The following is a 16,813-nucleotide window of genomic DNA, read 5'->3' as shown; positions in this document are numbered from 1 at the left end:
GGACTGCTGTGGTGTTTAGAAACAGACTGACATCCAGGCTAGGACTGCTGTGGTGTTTAGAAACAGACTGACATCCAGGCTAGGACTGCTGTGGTGTTTAGAAACAGACTGACATCCAGGCTAGGACTGCTGTGGTGTTTAGAAACAGACTGACATCCAGGCTAGGACTGCTGTGGTGTTTAGAAACAGACTGACATCCAGGCTAGGACTGCTGTGGTGTTTAGAAACAGACTGACATCCAGGCTAGGACTGCTGTGGTGTTTAGAAACAGACTGACATCCAGGCTAGGACTGCTGTGGTGTTTAGAAACAGACTGACATCCAGGCTAGGACTGCTGTGGTGTTTAGAAACAGACTGACATCCAGGCTAGGACTGCTGTGGTGTTTAGAAACAGACTGACATCCAGGCTAGGACTGCTGTGGTGTTTAGAAACAGACTGACATCCAGGCTAGGACTGCTGTGGTGTTTAGAAACAGACTGACATCCAGGCTAGGACTGCTGTGGTGTTTAGAAACAGACTGACATCCAGGCTAGGACTGCTGTGGTGTTTAGAAACAGACTGACATCCAGGCTAGGACTGCTGTGGTGTTTAGAAACAGACTGACATCCAGGCTAGGACTGCTGTGGTGTTTAGAAACAGACTGACATCCAGGCTAGGACTGCTGTGGTGTTTAGAAACAGACTGACATCCAGGCTAGGACTGCTGTGGTGTTTAGAAACAGACTGACATCCAGGCTAGGACTGCTGTGGTGTTTAGAAACAGACTGACATCCAGGCTAGGACTGCTGTGGTGTTTAGAAACAGACTGACATCCAGGCTAGGACTGCTGTGGTGTTTAGAAACAGACTGACATCCAGGCTAGGACTGCTGTGGTGTTTAGAAACAGACTGACATCCAGGCTAGGACTGCTGTGGTGTTTAGAAACAGACTGACATCCAGGCTAGGACTGCTGTGGTGTTTAGAAACAGACGGACATCCAGGCTAGGACTGCTGTGGTGTTTAGAAACAGACTGACATCCAGGCTAGGACTGCTGTGGTGTTTAGAAACAGACGGACATCCAGGCTAGGACTGCTGTGGTGTTTAGAAACAGACTGACATCCAGGCTAGGACTGCTGTGGTGTTTAGAAACAGACGGACATCCAGGCTAGGACTGCTGTGGTGTTTAGAAACAGACTGACATCCAGGCTAGGACTGCTGTGGTGTTTAGAAACAGACTGACATCCAGGCTAGGACTGCTGTGGTGTTTAGAAACAGACTGACATCCAGGCTAGGACTGCTGTGGTGTTTAGAAACAGACTGACATCCAGGCTAGGACTGCTGTGGTGTTTAGAAACAGACTGACATCCAGGCTAGGACTGCTGTGGTGTTTAGAAACAGACTGACATCCAGGCTAGGACTGCTGTGGTGTTTAGAAACAGACTGACATCCAGGCTAGGACTGCTGTGGTGTTTAGAAACAGACTGACATCCAGGCTAGGACTGCTGTGGTGTTTAGAAACAGACTGACATCCAGGCTAGGACTGCTGTGGTGTTTAGAAACAGACTGGGAGGGAAATGAGGGGGAGGAGATGAGGGGGAGGAGATGAGGGGGGGAGATGAAGGGGGGGAGATGGGTGAGTTGAGGGGGAGGAGATGAGGGAGAGGAGATGAGGGGGAGGAGATGAGGGGGAGGAGATGAGGGGGAGGAGATGAGGGGGGGGAGATGAGGGAGAGGAGATGGGTGAGTTGAGGGGGAGGAGATGAGGGAGAAGAGATGAGGGGGAGGAGATGAGGGAGAAGAGGTGAGGGGGAGGAGATGAGGGAGAAGAGATGAGGGGGAGGAGATGAGGGAGAATAGATGAGGGGGAGGAGATGAGGGAGAATAGATGAGGGGGAGGAGATGAGGGAGAGGAGATGAGGGAGAAGAGATGAGGGGGAGGAGATGAGGGAGAGGAGATGAGGGGGAGGAGATGAGGGGAGGGGAGGAGATGAGGGGGAGGAGATGAGGGAGAGGAGATGAAGGAGAGGAGATGAGGGCGAGGAGATGAGGGGGAGGAGATGAGGGGGAGGAGATGGGAGAGTTGAGGGGGAGGAGATGAGGGAGAGGAGATGAGGGGGAGGAGATGAGGGAGAGGAGATGAGGGAGAGGAGATGGGTGAGTTGAGGGGGAGAAGATGAGGGAGAGGAGATGAGGGGGAGGATATGAGGGGGGGGGGTGAGGGGGAGGAGATGAGGGAGGGGAGATGAAGGAGAGGAGATGAGGGCGAGGAGATGAGGGGGAGGAGATGAGGGGGAGGAGATGGGAGAGTTGAGGGGGAGGAGATGAGGGAGAGGAGATGAGGGGGAGGAGATGAGGGAGAGGAGATGAGGGAGAGGAGATGAGGGAGAGGAGATGGGTGAGTTGAGGGGGAGAAGATGAGGGAGAGGAGATGAGGGGGAGGAGATGAGGGAGAGGAGATGAGGGGGAGAAGATGAGGGAGAGGAGATGAAGGGGAGGGGATGAGGGAGAGGAGATGAGGGAGAGGAGATGAGGGGGAGGAGATGGGAGAGTTGAGGGGGAGGCGATGAGGGAGAGGAGACGAGCGGAGAGGACATGAGGGAGAGGAGATGGGAGAGTTGAGGGGAAAGGAGAATAGGGGGGAGAAGATGAGGGGGAGGATATGAGGGGGGAGGAGATGAGGGAGGGAGGATATGAGGGGGGAGATGAGGGGGGAGATGAGGGAGGATATGAGGGGGGGGGATGAGGGGGAGGAGATGAGGGAGGGAAGATGTGATTGGCTGATCCATGTGTTCTGTCTTCTCTCCCAGCCCAGAAGCTCTGTCAGCCATTCGTCAACCCGTTTGAAGGCGGACAAAACCTCACAGACTCTTACAGACAACTTTTAAGTAAGAACAGTTACAGTAACTAAAGCACTTATCATCATCTTCATCATTACCATGGTCATATGATTACCACCTTTTGGGCAGTATTTTGCTGTGTGTTAATGTTAAATATATTGGTGGGTATTTGGCCGTGTTTAAATGCAAGATATATTGGTGAGTATTTAAATGTAAGATATATTGGTGAGTATTTAAATGTAAGATATATTGGTGAGTATTTAGCAGTGTGAAAATGTAAGATATATTGGTGAGTTTTTAAATGTAAGATATGTTGGTGAGTAATTAGCAGTGTGTAAATGTAAGATATATTGGTGAGTATTTAAATGTAAGATATATTGGTGAGTATTTAGCAGTGTGAAAATGTAAGATATATTGGTGAGTATTTAAATGTAAGATATATTGGTGAGTAATTAGCCGTGTTTAAGCGTAAATGATATGTTGGTGGGTAATTAGCCGTGTTTAAGCATAAATGATTTAGCTCATTATTTGTCAGTGCTTCTGCAGCAGGAGGGTTGATGGAGGTGTTCATTGTTGTTTAGCATCATTAATCAGGCTGGTTATTGTTGTTTAGTGTCATTAATCAGGCTGGTTATTGTTGTTTAGCATCATTAATCAGGCTGGTTATTGTTGTTTAGTGTCATTAATCAGGCTGGTTATTGTTGTTTAGTGTCATTAATCAGGCTGGTTATTGTTGTTTAGCATCATTAATCAGGCTGGTTATTGTTGTTTAGTGTCATTAATCAGGCTGGTTATTGTTGTTTAGCATCATTAATCAGGCTGGTTATTGTTGTTTAGCATCATTAATCAGGCTGGTTATTGTTGTTTAGCATCATTAATCAGGCAGTTATTGTTGTTTAGCATCATTAATCAGGCTGGTTATTGTTGTTTAGCATCATTAATCAGGCTGGTTATTGTTGTTTAGCATCATTAATCAGGCTGGTTATTGTTGTTTAGCATCATTAATCAGGCTGGTTATTGTTGTTTAGCATCATTAATCAGGCTGGTTATTGTTGTTTAGCATCATTAATCAGGCTGGTTATTGTTGTTTAGCATCATTAATCAGGCTGGTTATTGTTGTTTAGCATCATTAATCAGGCTGGTTATTGTTGTTTACGTCATTATTCAGGCTGGTTATTGTTGTTTAGTGTCATTAATCAGGCTGGTTATTATTGTTAGTGTCATTAATCAGGCTGGTTATTGTTGTTTAGCATCATTAATCAGGCTGGTTATTGTTGTTTAGCATCATTAATCAGGCTGGTTATTGTTGTTTAGGTCATTAATCAGGCTGGTTATTGTTGTTTAGCATCATTTATCAGGCTGGTTATTGTTGTTTAGCATCATTAATCAGGCTGGTTATTGTTGTTTAGGTCATTAATCAGGCTGGTTATTGTTGTTTAGCATCATTAATCAGGCTGGTTATTGTTGTTTAGGTCATTAATCAGGCTGGTTATTGTTGTTTAGCATCATTTATCAGGCTGGTTATTGTTGTTTAGCATCATTAATCAGGCTGGTTATTGATGTTTAGTGTCATTAATCAGGCTGGTTATTGATTAAAACAACAACATTTTATCAGATGTTCTTATCCAGAGCCATTTACAGTTAATACATTCCTCACCAGATTGCCAAGTGGGACAACCACATACTGAGCCTTCAGAAACGATTCACACCCCTTGACTTTATCCACATTGTGTTGTGTTACAGGCTGAATTTAAAATGGATTACATGGAGATTTTGTTGGTCACTGGCCTGACACACAATACCCCATAATGTCAAAGTGGATTTTTTACATTTTTCACAAATCATAACAAATTGAGGCTAAAATGTCTTGTGTCGATAAGTATTCAACCCCGTTGTTATAGAAACGCCTAAATAAAGAAACACCTAAATAAGTTCAGATGTAAAAATGTGATTAACAAGTCACATATGAAGTTGCATGGACTCACTCTGTGTGCAATAATAGTGTTTAACATAATTTTTGAATGATTACCTCATCTTTGTACCCCACACATACAATTATCTCTTATGTCCCTCAGTCAAGCAGTGAATTACAAACACAGATTCAACCACAAAGACCAGGGAGGTTTTCCAATGTTTGCCAAAGTAGGGCACCTATTGGTCGATGGGTAAAAATGATAAAAGCAGACATTGAAAATCCCCTTTGAGCCTCTGGTGAAGTTAATAATTACACTTTGGATGGTGTATCAATACACCCAGTCAATACAACTCAGTTGCTCAGAGAGACCCATGGTGACTTTAAAACATGGCTGTGACAGGAGAACACTGAGGATGGATCAACTAAATAGTTACTCTACAACACTAACCTATCTGACAGAGTTTAATGGCTGTGACAGGAGAACACTGAGGATGGATCAACTACATTGTAGTTACTACACAACACTAACCTAACTGACAGAGTTTAATGGCTGTGACGGGAGAAAACTGAGGATGGATGAACTACATTGTAGTTACTCCACAATACTAACCTAACTGACAGAGTTGAATGGCTGTGATGGGAGAAAACTGAGGATGGAGCAACAACATAGTTACTACACAACACTAACCCAACTGACAGAGTTTAATGGCTGTGACAGGAGAAAACTGAGGATGGATGAACTACATTGTAGTTACTCTACAATACTAACCTAACTGACAGAGTTTAATGGCTGTGATAGGAGAAAACTGAGGATGGATCAACTACATTGTAGTTACTACACAACACTAACCTAACTGACAGAGTTGAATGGCTGTGATAGGAGAAAACTAAGGATGGAGCAACAACATAGTTACTACACAACACTAACCCAACTGACAGAGTTTAATGGCTGTGACAGGAGAACACTGAGGATGGATCAACTACATTGTAGTTACTCTACAATACTAACCTAACTGACAGAGTTTAATGGCTGTGATAGGAGAAAACTGAGGATGGATCAACTACATTGTAGTTACTACACAACACTAACCTAACTGACAGAGTTGAATGGCTGTGATAGGAGAAAACTAAGGATGGAGCAACAACATAGTTACTACACAACACTAACCCAACTGACAGAGTTTAATGGCTGTGACAGGAGAACACTGAGGATGGATCAACTACATTGTAGTTACTCTACAATACTAACCTAACTGACAGAGTTTAATGGCTGTGATAGGAGAAAACTGAGGATGGATCAACTACATTGTAGTTACTACACAATACTAACCTAATTGACAGTGTGAAAAGAAGGAAGCCTGTACAGAATAACAATATTCCAAAACATAAATCCTGTTTGCAACAAGGAACTAAAGTAAAACTGCAAATAATGTGGCAAAGAAATTAACTTTAGGTCCTGAACACAAAGTTTTGTGTTTGAGGAAAATCCAATACAACTCATTACTGAGTACCACTCTCCACATGTTCAAGCATAGTGGTGGCTGCATCATGTTATGGGTATACTTGTCATAGTTAAGGGCTGGAGAGTTTTTCCAGGTGAAAAAAAACATGATAAAATGGAGATGATCCACATCCATCCATCCAGCTCGAAGAAGTTTGATAATCATTTTGGGAAGGTATTGAACAATCCATGTGTGGAAAGCTGTTAGAGATTTACCCAGAAACACTCACAGCTGTAATCGCTGCCAAATGTGCTTCTACAAAAGCATTTTATTTATTTTATTTTATTGAACCTTTATTTAACTAGGCAAGTCAGTTAAGAACAAATTCTTAATTATAATGACGGCCTACCAAAAGACAAAAGACCTCCTGTGGGGACGGGGGATAAAAAAAAAAAAAATAATAATAAAATAAAAAACATATAAATATAGGACAAAACACACATCACGACAAGAGAGACAACACAACACTACATGAAGAGAGACCTAAAAACAACAACATAACAAGGCAGCAACACATGACAACACAGCGTGGTAGCAACACAACACTACATAAAGAGAGACCTAAAACAACAACATAACAAGGCAGCAACACATGACAACACAGCGTGGTAGCAACACAACACTACATAAAGAGAGACCTAAAAACAACAACATAACAAGACAGCAACACATGACAACACAGCATGGTATCAACACAACACTACATAAAGAGAGACCTAAAACAACAACATAACAAGACAGCAACACATGACAACACAGCATGGTATCAACACAACACTACATAAAGAGAGACCTAAAAACAACAACATAACAAGGCAGCAACACATGACAACACAGCGTGGTATCAACACAACACTACATAAAGAGAGACCTAAAAACAACAACATAACAAGGCAGCAACACATGACAACACAGCGTGGTAGCAACACAACACTACATGAAGAGAGACCTAAAAACAACAACATAACAAGGCAGCAACACATGACAACACAGCGTGGTAGCAACACAACATGGTAGCAACACAACATGGTAGCAACACAACATGGTTGAAACCCAACATGGTAGCAGGACAAAACACGCTACAAGCATTATTGGGCACAGACAACACAAAGGTCAAGAAGGTAGAGACAACAATAGATCACACAAAGCAGCCACAACTGTCAGTAAGAGTATCCATGACTGAGTCTTTGAATAAAGAGATTGAGATAAAACTGTTCAGTTTGAGTGTTTGTTGCAGCTCGTTCCAGTCGCTAGCTGCAGCGAACTGAAAAGACGAGCGACCAGGGATGTGTGTGCTTTGGAGACCTTTAACAGAATGTGACTGTCAGAACGGGTGTTGTATTGACTCAGAGGTGTGAATAGATACGTATGTAAATGAGATATTTCTGTATTTCATTTTCAATACAATTGTGAACATTTCTTAAAACATGTTTTGACTTTGGCATTATGGGGTGTTGTGCGTAGATAGGTGAGAAACAAATCAATTGAATCCATTTTGAAATCAGGTTGTAACACTACAAAATGTGGAATAGGTCAAGGGGTATGAATACTTCCTGAAGGCTCTGTATCACAGTCATATCAAGTTCATTTTTCATCAAAGTTACTATCAGCATAGTCAGGGCCAGTAAGGGGGGGAAAAGTCAAGTGTGAGTGTTAGACAATGTCAAACCCAACACTTGGCCCCTAAGCCCTTTATCGAGTGGCCACTTGCTGTTGTGTTCGATAGTGATTGATTTTATTTTTTATTTAACTTTTATTTAACTAGGCAAGTCAGTGTTTTGTTAAGACACTCTGTAGAGTCCAATATAATGGATTAATAAAACACCACTCTGTAGAGTCTAATATACTGTCTTAACAAAACACCACTCTGTAGAGTCCAATATACTGTCTTAACAAAACACCACTCTGTAGAGTCTAATATACTGTCTTAACAAAACACCACTCTGTAGAGTCTAATATACTGTCTTAACAAAACACCACTCTGTAGAGTCTAATATACTGTCTTAACAAAACACCACTCTGTAGAGTCTAATATACTGTCTTAACAAAACACCACTCTGTAGAGTCTAATATACTGTCTTAACAAAACACCACTCTGTAGAGTCCAATATACTGTCTTAACAAAACACCACTCTGTAGAGTCCAATATACTGTCTTAAAGAAACACCACTCTGTAGAGTCTAATATACTGTCTTAACAAAACACCACTCTGTAGAGTCCAATATATTGGCTTAACAAAACACCACTCTGTAGAGTCTAATATACTGTCTTAACAAAACACCACTCTGTAGAGTCCAATATACTGTCTTAATAAAACACCACTCTGTATAGTCCAATATACTGGCTTAACAAAACACCACTCTGTAGAGTCCAATATACTGTCTTAACAAAACACCACTCTGTAGAGTCCAATATACTGTCTTAACAAAACACCACTCTGTAGAGTCTAATATACTGTCTTAACAAAACACCACTCTGTAGAGTCCAATATATTGGCTTAACAAAACACCACTCTGTAGAGTCCAATATACTGGCTCAACAAAACACCACTCTATAGGGTCCAATATACTGTCTTAACAAAACACCACTCTGTAGAGTCCAATATACTGGCTTAACAAAACACCACTCTATAGGGTCCAATATACTGTCTTAACAAAACACCACTCTGTAGAGTCCAATATACTGTCTTAACAAAACACCACTCTGTAGAGTCTAATATACTGTCTTAACAAAACACCACTCTGTAGAGTCTAATATACTGTCTTAACAAAACACCACTCTGTAGAGTCTAATATACTGACTTAACAAAACACCACTCTGTAGAGTCCAATATATTGGCTTAACAAAACACCACTCTGTAGAGTCCAATATACTGGCTTAACAAAACACCACTCTATAGGGTCCAATATACTGTCTTAACAAAACACCACTCCGTAGAGTCCAATATACTGGCTTAACAAAACACCACTTGATAGGGTCCAATATACTGTCTTAACAAAACACCACTCTGTAGAGTCCAATATACTGTCTTAACAAAACACCACTCTGTAGAGTCTAATATACTGTCTTAACAAAACACCACTCTGTAGAGTCTAATATACTGTCTTAACAAAACACCACTCTGTAGAGTCTAATATACTGACTTAACAAAACACCACTCTGTAGAGTCCAATATACTGTCTTAACAAAACACCACTCTGTAGAGTCTAATATACTGTCTTAACAAAACACCACTCTGTAGAGTCTAATATACTGTCTTAACAAAACACCACTCTGTAGAGTCTAATATACTGTCTTAACAAAACACCACTCTACAGAGTCCAATATACTGTCTTAACAAAACACCACTCTGTAGAGTACAATATACCGTCTTAACAAAACACCACTCTGTAGAGTCCAATATACCGTCTTAACAAAACACCACTCTGGAGAGTTAGCTAACACCACAAATTGTAAAAGGTCTCTCCAGAGAGGCCCGTAGACACACTCCTCATCCAATAAGATGACGAAAAGGCCGCTCCTTGTGATGCAGACAGTGGAGGTGGGCAAACCCATTACTCATCGTGTTCAAGAGAAAATGAGCAGCGGCTCAGTGTTTGCCTCTCTAGGCAGTTTGTGGACCTAGCTGATATTTACAGCTGAGGCTGCTGGCGCCTTCATACGCACTTCTGGTATACGTTCCAAAATGGCACCCTATTCCCTATATAGAGCACTATTTTAACCAGGGACCATAGGGCTCTGGTCGGAAGTAGTGCACTATATAGTAAAAAGTGTGCCATTCGGGATGCACCCTTCATTACAGGAGGAAAGCAGCAGATAGTGACCGAACCCCCATGTGACACTCCTTAATAATACAACTCCTCTTTCCTGAGCTCACATCATGTGTTTCTATTGAGTTATTGATCCAAGGCTCTCTGTCTATAACACCTCCAACAGCCCTGTCCAAACCAAGGACCTTTATGGACGGGAGTTTTCCAGGAAACACAGTCTGAAGAAGATGAAGATGAAGAAGAAGATTTTCTTGTTTTCCCAGAAATCCTGTTTGTAGGATTCCCGGATTTCCTGCTTATTCCAATCGTCATTCCATGGCTCGGCGCCATTAGCTTCTCCTGGTCGATGGTGCCGCCGTACGACAGGGAGTGACACAGCTCCTTAGCCTGCACTTCCTAGAGGATGGAGAGGAGGGACAGCTGTCTTTACAGAGCACACGCTGCCTGAGCTGCAGATCGATAGCTCTTCTCATAGAGATCTTCTCTATTTCAACCATTTTATATTTATGATGTACTACAGGAAGTGACTTGCTAAAAAAATCTACGTCATTTTTTAAATTTTTTTTTTTACAGTGGCTGATTCTCTCAATCCCTTCTTTATGAATCTCTCTGCTTATTGAAGAATCATTAACCTATATTTTAACATGACAATTGTTTCTGGTGTTTTTCCGAAGATCTGGAGAGCGGCACATGTCCTCCTCTACACAAAGGAGGAGGTCCTTTTTGAGTGGACGAAAGTTATCTCAACTAATTAGTATATTATATAACTTTAAATTGGACGATAGTTATCTCAACTTTCCAAAGTTTTGCTTAGATGATAACAAAACATTGTGCTAACTTATTTGTAGACCTTTTCATGAGGCCTTTTGACACGGTTTACCAGTACATTCTCATTCAAAAAGCTGGCTAAGGCCTGGATCAGCCTTCTTGCAAGTGGTTTGAGAATGGTCTGTCTAATAGTGTGTCAAGCTTAGTTTCCTGGCTATTACAGAAGGTGTACAGCAGGGGTCCGTATTGGGACCTGCTCTGTTTAATATTTATAATCAATAACATCGGTCTATCTGTTAAAACATTTTTATATTCATCTGTATGCAGATGACACTGTGATGCCAATGACCTAACTGTTGCCCAGGCAGAGTTAGAGTTGCAATCTGACCTTGTGACCTTACAGAAAGCCCGGGTTGGTTTGAAAATGTGTACTTTAATAATGTGTTCGAAAAGGCTAAAGATGGACTACATATTTCTTCATTGGATGGTTCTCCCATCGATCAGGTTTCCTCCTATACCTATATGGGTATTTGATTTGACAAAGATTGAATGTTTTTTAAAAAAAAGAAGGATTATCTAGTCAAAAAAGCTCAAATTGAAAGTGGGCCTGATTTAAAAAACAACCACATCTTACCTCTCCCTAATAGCAGGAAGTAGATTTCACAGTCAACCTTCCTGCTGGTTCCTGACTATGGTGAAACTATTTACCAGATTGCAGCAGCCACTACTCTTCAGCCTTCGGATGCCTGCTAGCATAGAGCCCTTTGCTTTATCAATGGTGACAGGTGCTTTATCACAAGGTGACCGTTTTAAAACTCACCACTGCATCCTGTATCAAAAGGTTGGCTGGTCCTCATTAAAGTCCAGTAGATGTAGATTATTCCCTTTACTGCACAAGCTGTTGACTAACATCACTGTTAAAATATAAAAACAGTACATTAGTCAACAAGCTTTGTTAGGCTTGACCTGCTTCTTCTACCCATTGGTCAGTACGTTAGTCAACAAGCTTTGTTAGGAAGGAGTTGATTCATCTACCCATTGGTCAGTACGTTAGTCAACAAGCTTTGTTAGGAATGAGTTGATTCATCTACCCCTTGGTCAGTACGTTAGTCAACAAGCTTTGTTAGGAATGAGTTGATTCATCTACCCATTGGTCAGTACGTTAGTCAACAAGCTTTGTTAGGAATGAGTTGATTCATCTACCCATTGGTCAGTACGTTAGTCAACAAGCTTTGTTAGGAAGGAGTTGATTCATCTACCCCTTGGTCAGTACGTTAGTCAACAAGCTTTCTTAGGAATGAGTTGATTCATCTACCCCTTGGTCAGTACGTTAGTCAACAAGCTTTGTTAGGAATGAGTTGATTCATCTACCCATTGGTCAGTACGTTAGTCAACAAGCTTTGTTAGGAAGGAGTTGATTCATCTACCCCTTGGTCAGTACGTTAGTCAACAAGCTTTCTTAGGAATGAGTTGATTCATCTACCCCTTGGTCAGTACGTTAGTCAACAAGCTTTGTTAGGAAGGAGTTGATTCATCTACCCCTTGGTCGGTACGTTAGTCAACAAGCTTTGTTAGGAATGAGTTGATTCATCTACCCCTTGGTCAGTACGTTAGTCAACAAGCTTTCTTAGGAATGGGTTGATTCATCTACCCCTTGGTCAGTACGTTAGTCAACAAGCTTTGTTAGGAAGGAGTTGATTCATCTACCCCTTGGTCGGTACGTTAGTCAACAAGCTTTGTTAGGAATGAGTTGATTCATCTACCCCTTGGTCAGTACGTTAGTCAACAAGCTTTGTTAGGAATGAGTTGATTCATCTACCCCTTGGTCAGTACGTTAGTCAACAAGCTTTGTTAGGAAGGAGTTGATTCATCTACCCCTTGGTCAGTACGTTAGTCAACAAGCTTTGTTAGGAAGGAGTTGATTCATCTACCCCTTGGTCAGTACGTTAGTCAACAAGCTTTGTTAGGAATGAGTTGATTCATCTACCCCTTGGTCAGTACGTTAGTCAACAAGCTTTGTTAGGAATGAGTTGATTCATCTACCCATTGGTCAGTACGTTAGTCAACAAGCTTTGTTAGGAAGGAGTTGATTCATCTACCCCTTGGTCAGTACGTTAGTCAACAAGCTTTCTTAGGAATGAGTTGATTCATCTACCCCTTGGTCAGTACGTTAGTCAACAAGCTTTGTTAGGAAGGAGTTGATTCATCTACCCCTTGGTCGGTACGTTAGTCAACAAGCTTTGTTAGGAATGAGTTGATTCATCTACCCCTTGGTCAGTACGTTAGTCAACAAGCTTTCTTAGGAATGAGTTGATTCATCTACCCCTTGGTCAGTACGTTAGTCAACAAGCTTTGTTAGGAAGGAGTTGATTCATCTACCCCTTGGTCGGTACGTTAGTCAACAAGCTTTGTTAGGAATGAGTTGATTCATCTACCCCTTGGTCAGTACGTTAGTCAACAAGCTTTGTAAGGAATGAGTTGATTCATCTACCCCTTGGTCAGTACGTTAGTCAACAAGCTTTGTTAGGAATGAGTTGATTCATCTACCCCTTGGTTAGTACATTAGTCAACAAGCTTTGTTAGGAAGGAGTTGATTCATCTACCCCTTGGTTAGTACATTAGTCAACAAGCTTTGTTAGGAATGAGTTGATTCATCTACCCCTTGGTCAGTACGTTAGTCAACAAGCTTTGTTAGGAATGAGTTGATTCATCTACCCCTTGGTTAGTACATTAGTCAACAAGCTTTGTTAGGAAGGAGTTGATTCATCTACCCATTGGTCAGTACGTTAGTCAACAAGCTTTGTTAGGAATGAGTTGATTCATCTACCCCTTGGTCAGTACGTTAGTCAACAAGCTTTGTTAGGAATGAGTTGATTCATCTACCCATTGGTCAGTACGTTAGTCAACAAGCTTTGTTAGGAAGGAGTTGATTCATCTACCCCTTGGTCAGTACGTTAGTCAACAAGCTTTCTTAGGAATGAGTTGATTCATCTACCCCTTGGTCAGTACGTTAGTCAACAAGCTTTGTTAGGAAGGAGTTGATTCATCTACCCCTTGGTCGGTACGTTAGTCAACAAGCTTTGTTAGGAATGAGTTGATTCATCTACCCCTTGGTCAGTACGTTAGTCAACAAGCTTTCTTAGGAATGAGTTGATTCATCTACCCCTTGGTCAGTACGTTAGTCAACAAGCTTTGTTAGGAAGGAGTTGATTCATCTACCCCTTGGTCGGTACGTTAGTCAACAAGCTTTGGTAGGAATGAGTTGATTCATCTACCCCTTGGTCAGTACGTTAGTCAACAAGCTTTGTTAGGAATGAGTTGATTCATCTACCCCTTGGTCAGTACGTTAGTCAACAAGCTTTGTTAGGAATGAGTTGATTCATCTACCCCTTGGTTAGTACATTAGTCAACAAGCTTTGTTAGGAAGGAGTTGATTCATCTACCCCTTGGTTAGTACATTAGTCAACAAGCTTTCTTAGGAATGAGTTGATTCATCTACCCCTTGGTCAGTACATTAGTCAACAAGCTTTGTTAGGAAGGAGTTGATTCATCTACCCCATGGTCAGTACATTAGTCAACAAGCTTTGTTAGGAATGAGTTGATTCATCTACCCCTTGGTCAGTACATTAGTCAACAAGCTTTGTTAGGAAGGAGTTGATTCATCTACCCATTGGTCAGTACGTTAGTCAACAAGCTTTGTTAGGAATGAGTTGATTCATCTACCCCTTGGTCAGTACGTTAGTCAACAAGCTTTGTTAGGAAGGAGTTGATTCTTCTACCCATTGGTCAGTACGTTAGTCAACAAGCTTTGTTAGGAATGAGTTGATTCATCTACCCCTTGGTCAGTACGTTAGTCAACAAGCTTTGTTAGGAAGGAGTTGATTCATCTACCCCTTGGTCAGTACGTTAGTCAACAAGCTTTGTTAGGAATGAGTTGATTCATCTACCCATTGGTCAGTACGTTAGTCAACAAGCTTTGTTAGGAATGAGTTGATTCATCTACCCCATGGTCAGTACATTAGTCAACATCGTTTGGACTGGGTGGACGAAAGCAGGTGGAAATACCGAGGGGATGGTTAGCCTCTCCACCCACTACTAACTCAATGGAGACGTGCTCTATGTAGTCAATATGTTGTGGTCTAAGGCTGTCTGGACAGGATGGAGGGGTCAGAGGAAGACCCTAAAAAATGTCAAAGACTCCAGCCACCTTAGTCATAGATTGTTCTCTCTGCTACCGCACAGCAAACGGTACCAGAGCACCAAGTCTAGGTCCAAGAGGCTACATGTCATGTACTGTCATGTTGTGTCTTGTCTCTGTCCTTTCCCTTCACCCTGTCTCCCTCTGCTGGTCGTTGTTAGGTTACCTTTTCTCCCCCTCTTTTGCCCAGCTGTGCCTTGTCTCCTCCTAACCACCTCGTCACCCCGTTTCCCACCTGTTCCCTTTTTCCCTCTGATTAGGTCCCTATATCTCTCTCTGTTTTTGTTCCTGTCCTTGTCGGATTCTTGTTTGTTGTGTTTCATGCCTGAACCAGACTGTCGTCATGTTTGCTGTAACCTTGTCTTGTCCTGTCGGAATCTGCCGGTCCGTCTGAGCCTACCTATGTTTGGTAATTAAAGAAGCTCTGTTTAAGTTAATTCGCTTTTGGGTCCTCATTCACGCACCGTAACAGAAGAATCCGACCAAGAATGGACCCAGCGACTTCGGATCCTCTCCACTCAGCCGTCGGGATCCAGGGAGCGATGCTAGGCAGACACGAGCAGGAAGTGTCTGCTGCTCGACATGCCGTTGAGACCCTGGCCACCCAAGTCTCCAACCTCACAGAACAGGTTCACCATCTCCGCCTCGATCCACCGGCCACTTCCAGGGCTTTCGAATCTCCGGAGCCCAGAATCAATAACCCGCCGTGTTACTCTGGGGAGCCCACTGAATGCCGCTCGTTCCTCACCCAGTGTGATATTGTGTTTTCTCTCCAGCCCAACACTTACTCCAGGAGCACTGCTCGTGTCGCCTACGTCATATCTCTCCTTATTGGACGGGCTCGTGAGTGGGGCACGGCAATCTGGGAGGCAAGGGCTGAGTGTACTAACCAGTATCAGGACTTTAAGGAGGAGATGATACGGGTTTTTGATCGATCTGTTTTTGGGGAGGAGGCTTCCAGGGCCCTGTCTTCCCTATGTCAAGGCAATCGATCCATAACAGACTACTCTATTGAGTTTCGCACTCTTGCTGTCTCCAGTGGCTGGAACGAGCCGGCCTTGCTCGCTCGTCTTCTGGAGGGTCTCCGCGCAGAGGTAAAGGATGAGATTCTCTCCCGGGAGGTTCCTTCCAGCGTGGATTCCTTGATTGAACTCGCTATTCGCATTGAGCGACGGGTTGATCTTCGTCACCGAGCTCGTGGAAAGGAGCTTGCGCTCTCCGTCGCCCCCCTCTCCGCATCACTACCATCTTCCTCTGCCGGCTCGGGTGCTGAGCCCATGCAGCTGGGAGGTATCCGCATCTCGACTAAGGAGAGGGAACGGAGAATCACCAACCGCCTCTGTCTCTATTGCGGTTCCGCTGGTCATTTTGTCACTTCATGTCCAGTAAAAGGCCAGAGCTCGTCAGTAAGCGGAGGGCTACTGGTGAGCGCTACTACTCCTGTCTCTCCTTCAAGATCCTGCACTACCTTGTCGGTCCATCTACGCTGGACCGGTTCGTCAGCTTCCTGCAGTGCCTTAATAGACTCTGGGGCGGAGGGCTGTTTTATGGACGAGACCTGGGCTCGGGAACATGACATTCCTCTCAGACAGTTAAAGGAGCCCACGGCCTTGTTCGCCCTGGATGGTAGTCCTCTCCCCAGGATTCAGCGTGAGACGCTACCTTTAACCCTCACTGTTTCTGGTAATCATAGTGAAACCATTTCTTTTTTAATTTTTAGTTCACCTTTTACACCTGTTGTTTTGGGCCATCCCTGGCTAGTTTGTCATAATCCTTCCATTAATTGGTCTAGTAATTCTATCCTCTCCTGGAACGTCTCTTGTCATGTGAAATGTTTAATGTC

General features: G+C 42.9%; 1 protein-coding gene across 1 annotated transcript in view; it reads left to right on the top strand.

Annotated features, from left to right (window-relative positions):
* Window positions 1-16,813, top strand: part of LOC139421739 (transmembrane protein 114-like) — an 82,734-nt gene that overhangs the window by 31,537 nt on the left and 34,384 nt on the right. The window contains exon 2 of the mRNA XM_071172860.1: window positions 2,788-2,865. Coding sequence (XP_071028961.1) covers window positions 2,788-2,865 — 78 coding nt within the window. The remainder of the gene's footprint in view (window positions 1-2,787; window positions 2,866-16,813) is intronic.

This window comes from Oncorhynchus clarkii, chromosome 12, assembly GCF_045791955.1.
Source record: "Oncorhynchus clarkii lewisi isolate Uvic-CL-2024 chromosome 12, UVic_Ocla_1.0, whole genome shotgun sequence".
Lineage (NCBI taxonomy): Eukaryota > Metazoa > Chordata > Actinopteri > Salmoniformes > Salmonidae > Oncorhynchus > Oncorhynchus clarkii.
This window is presented reverse-complemented; position numbering and strand designations above follow the sequence as displayed.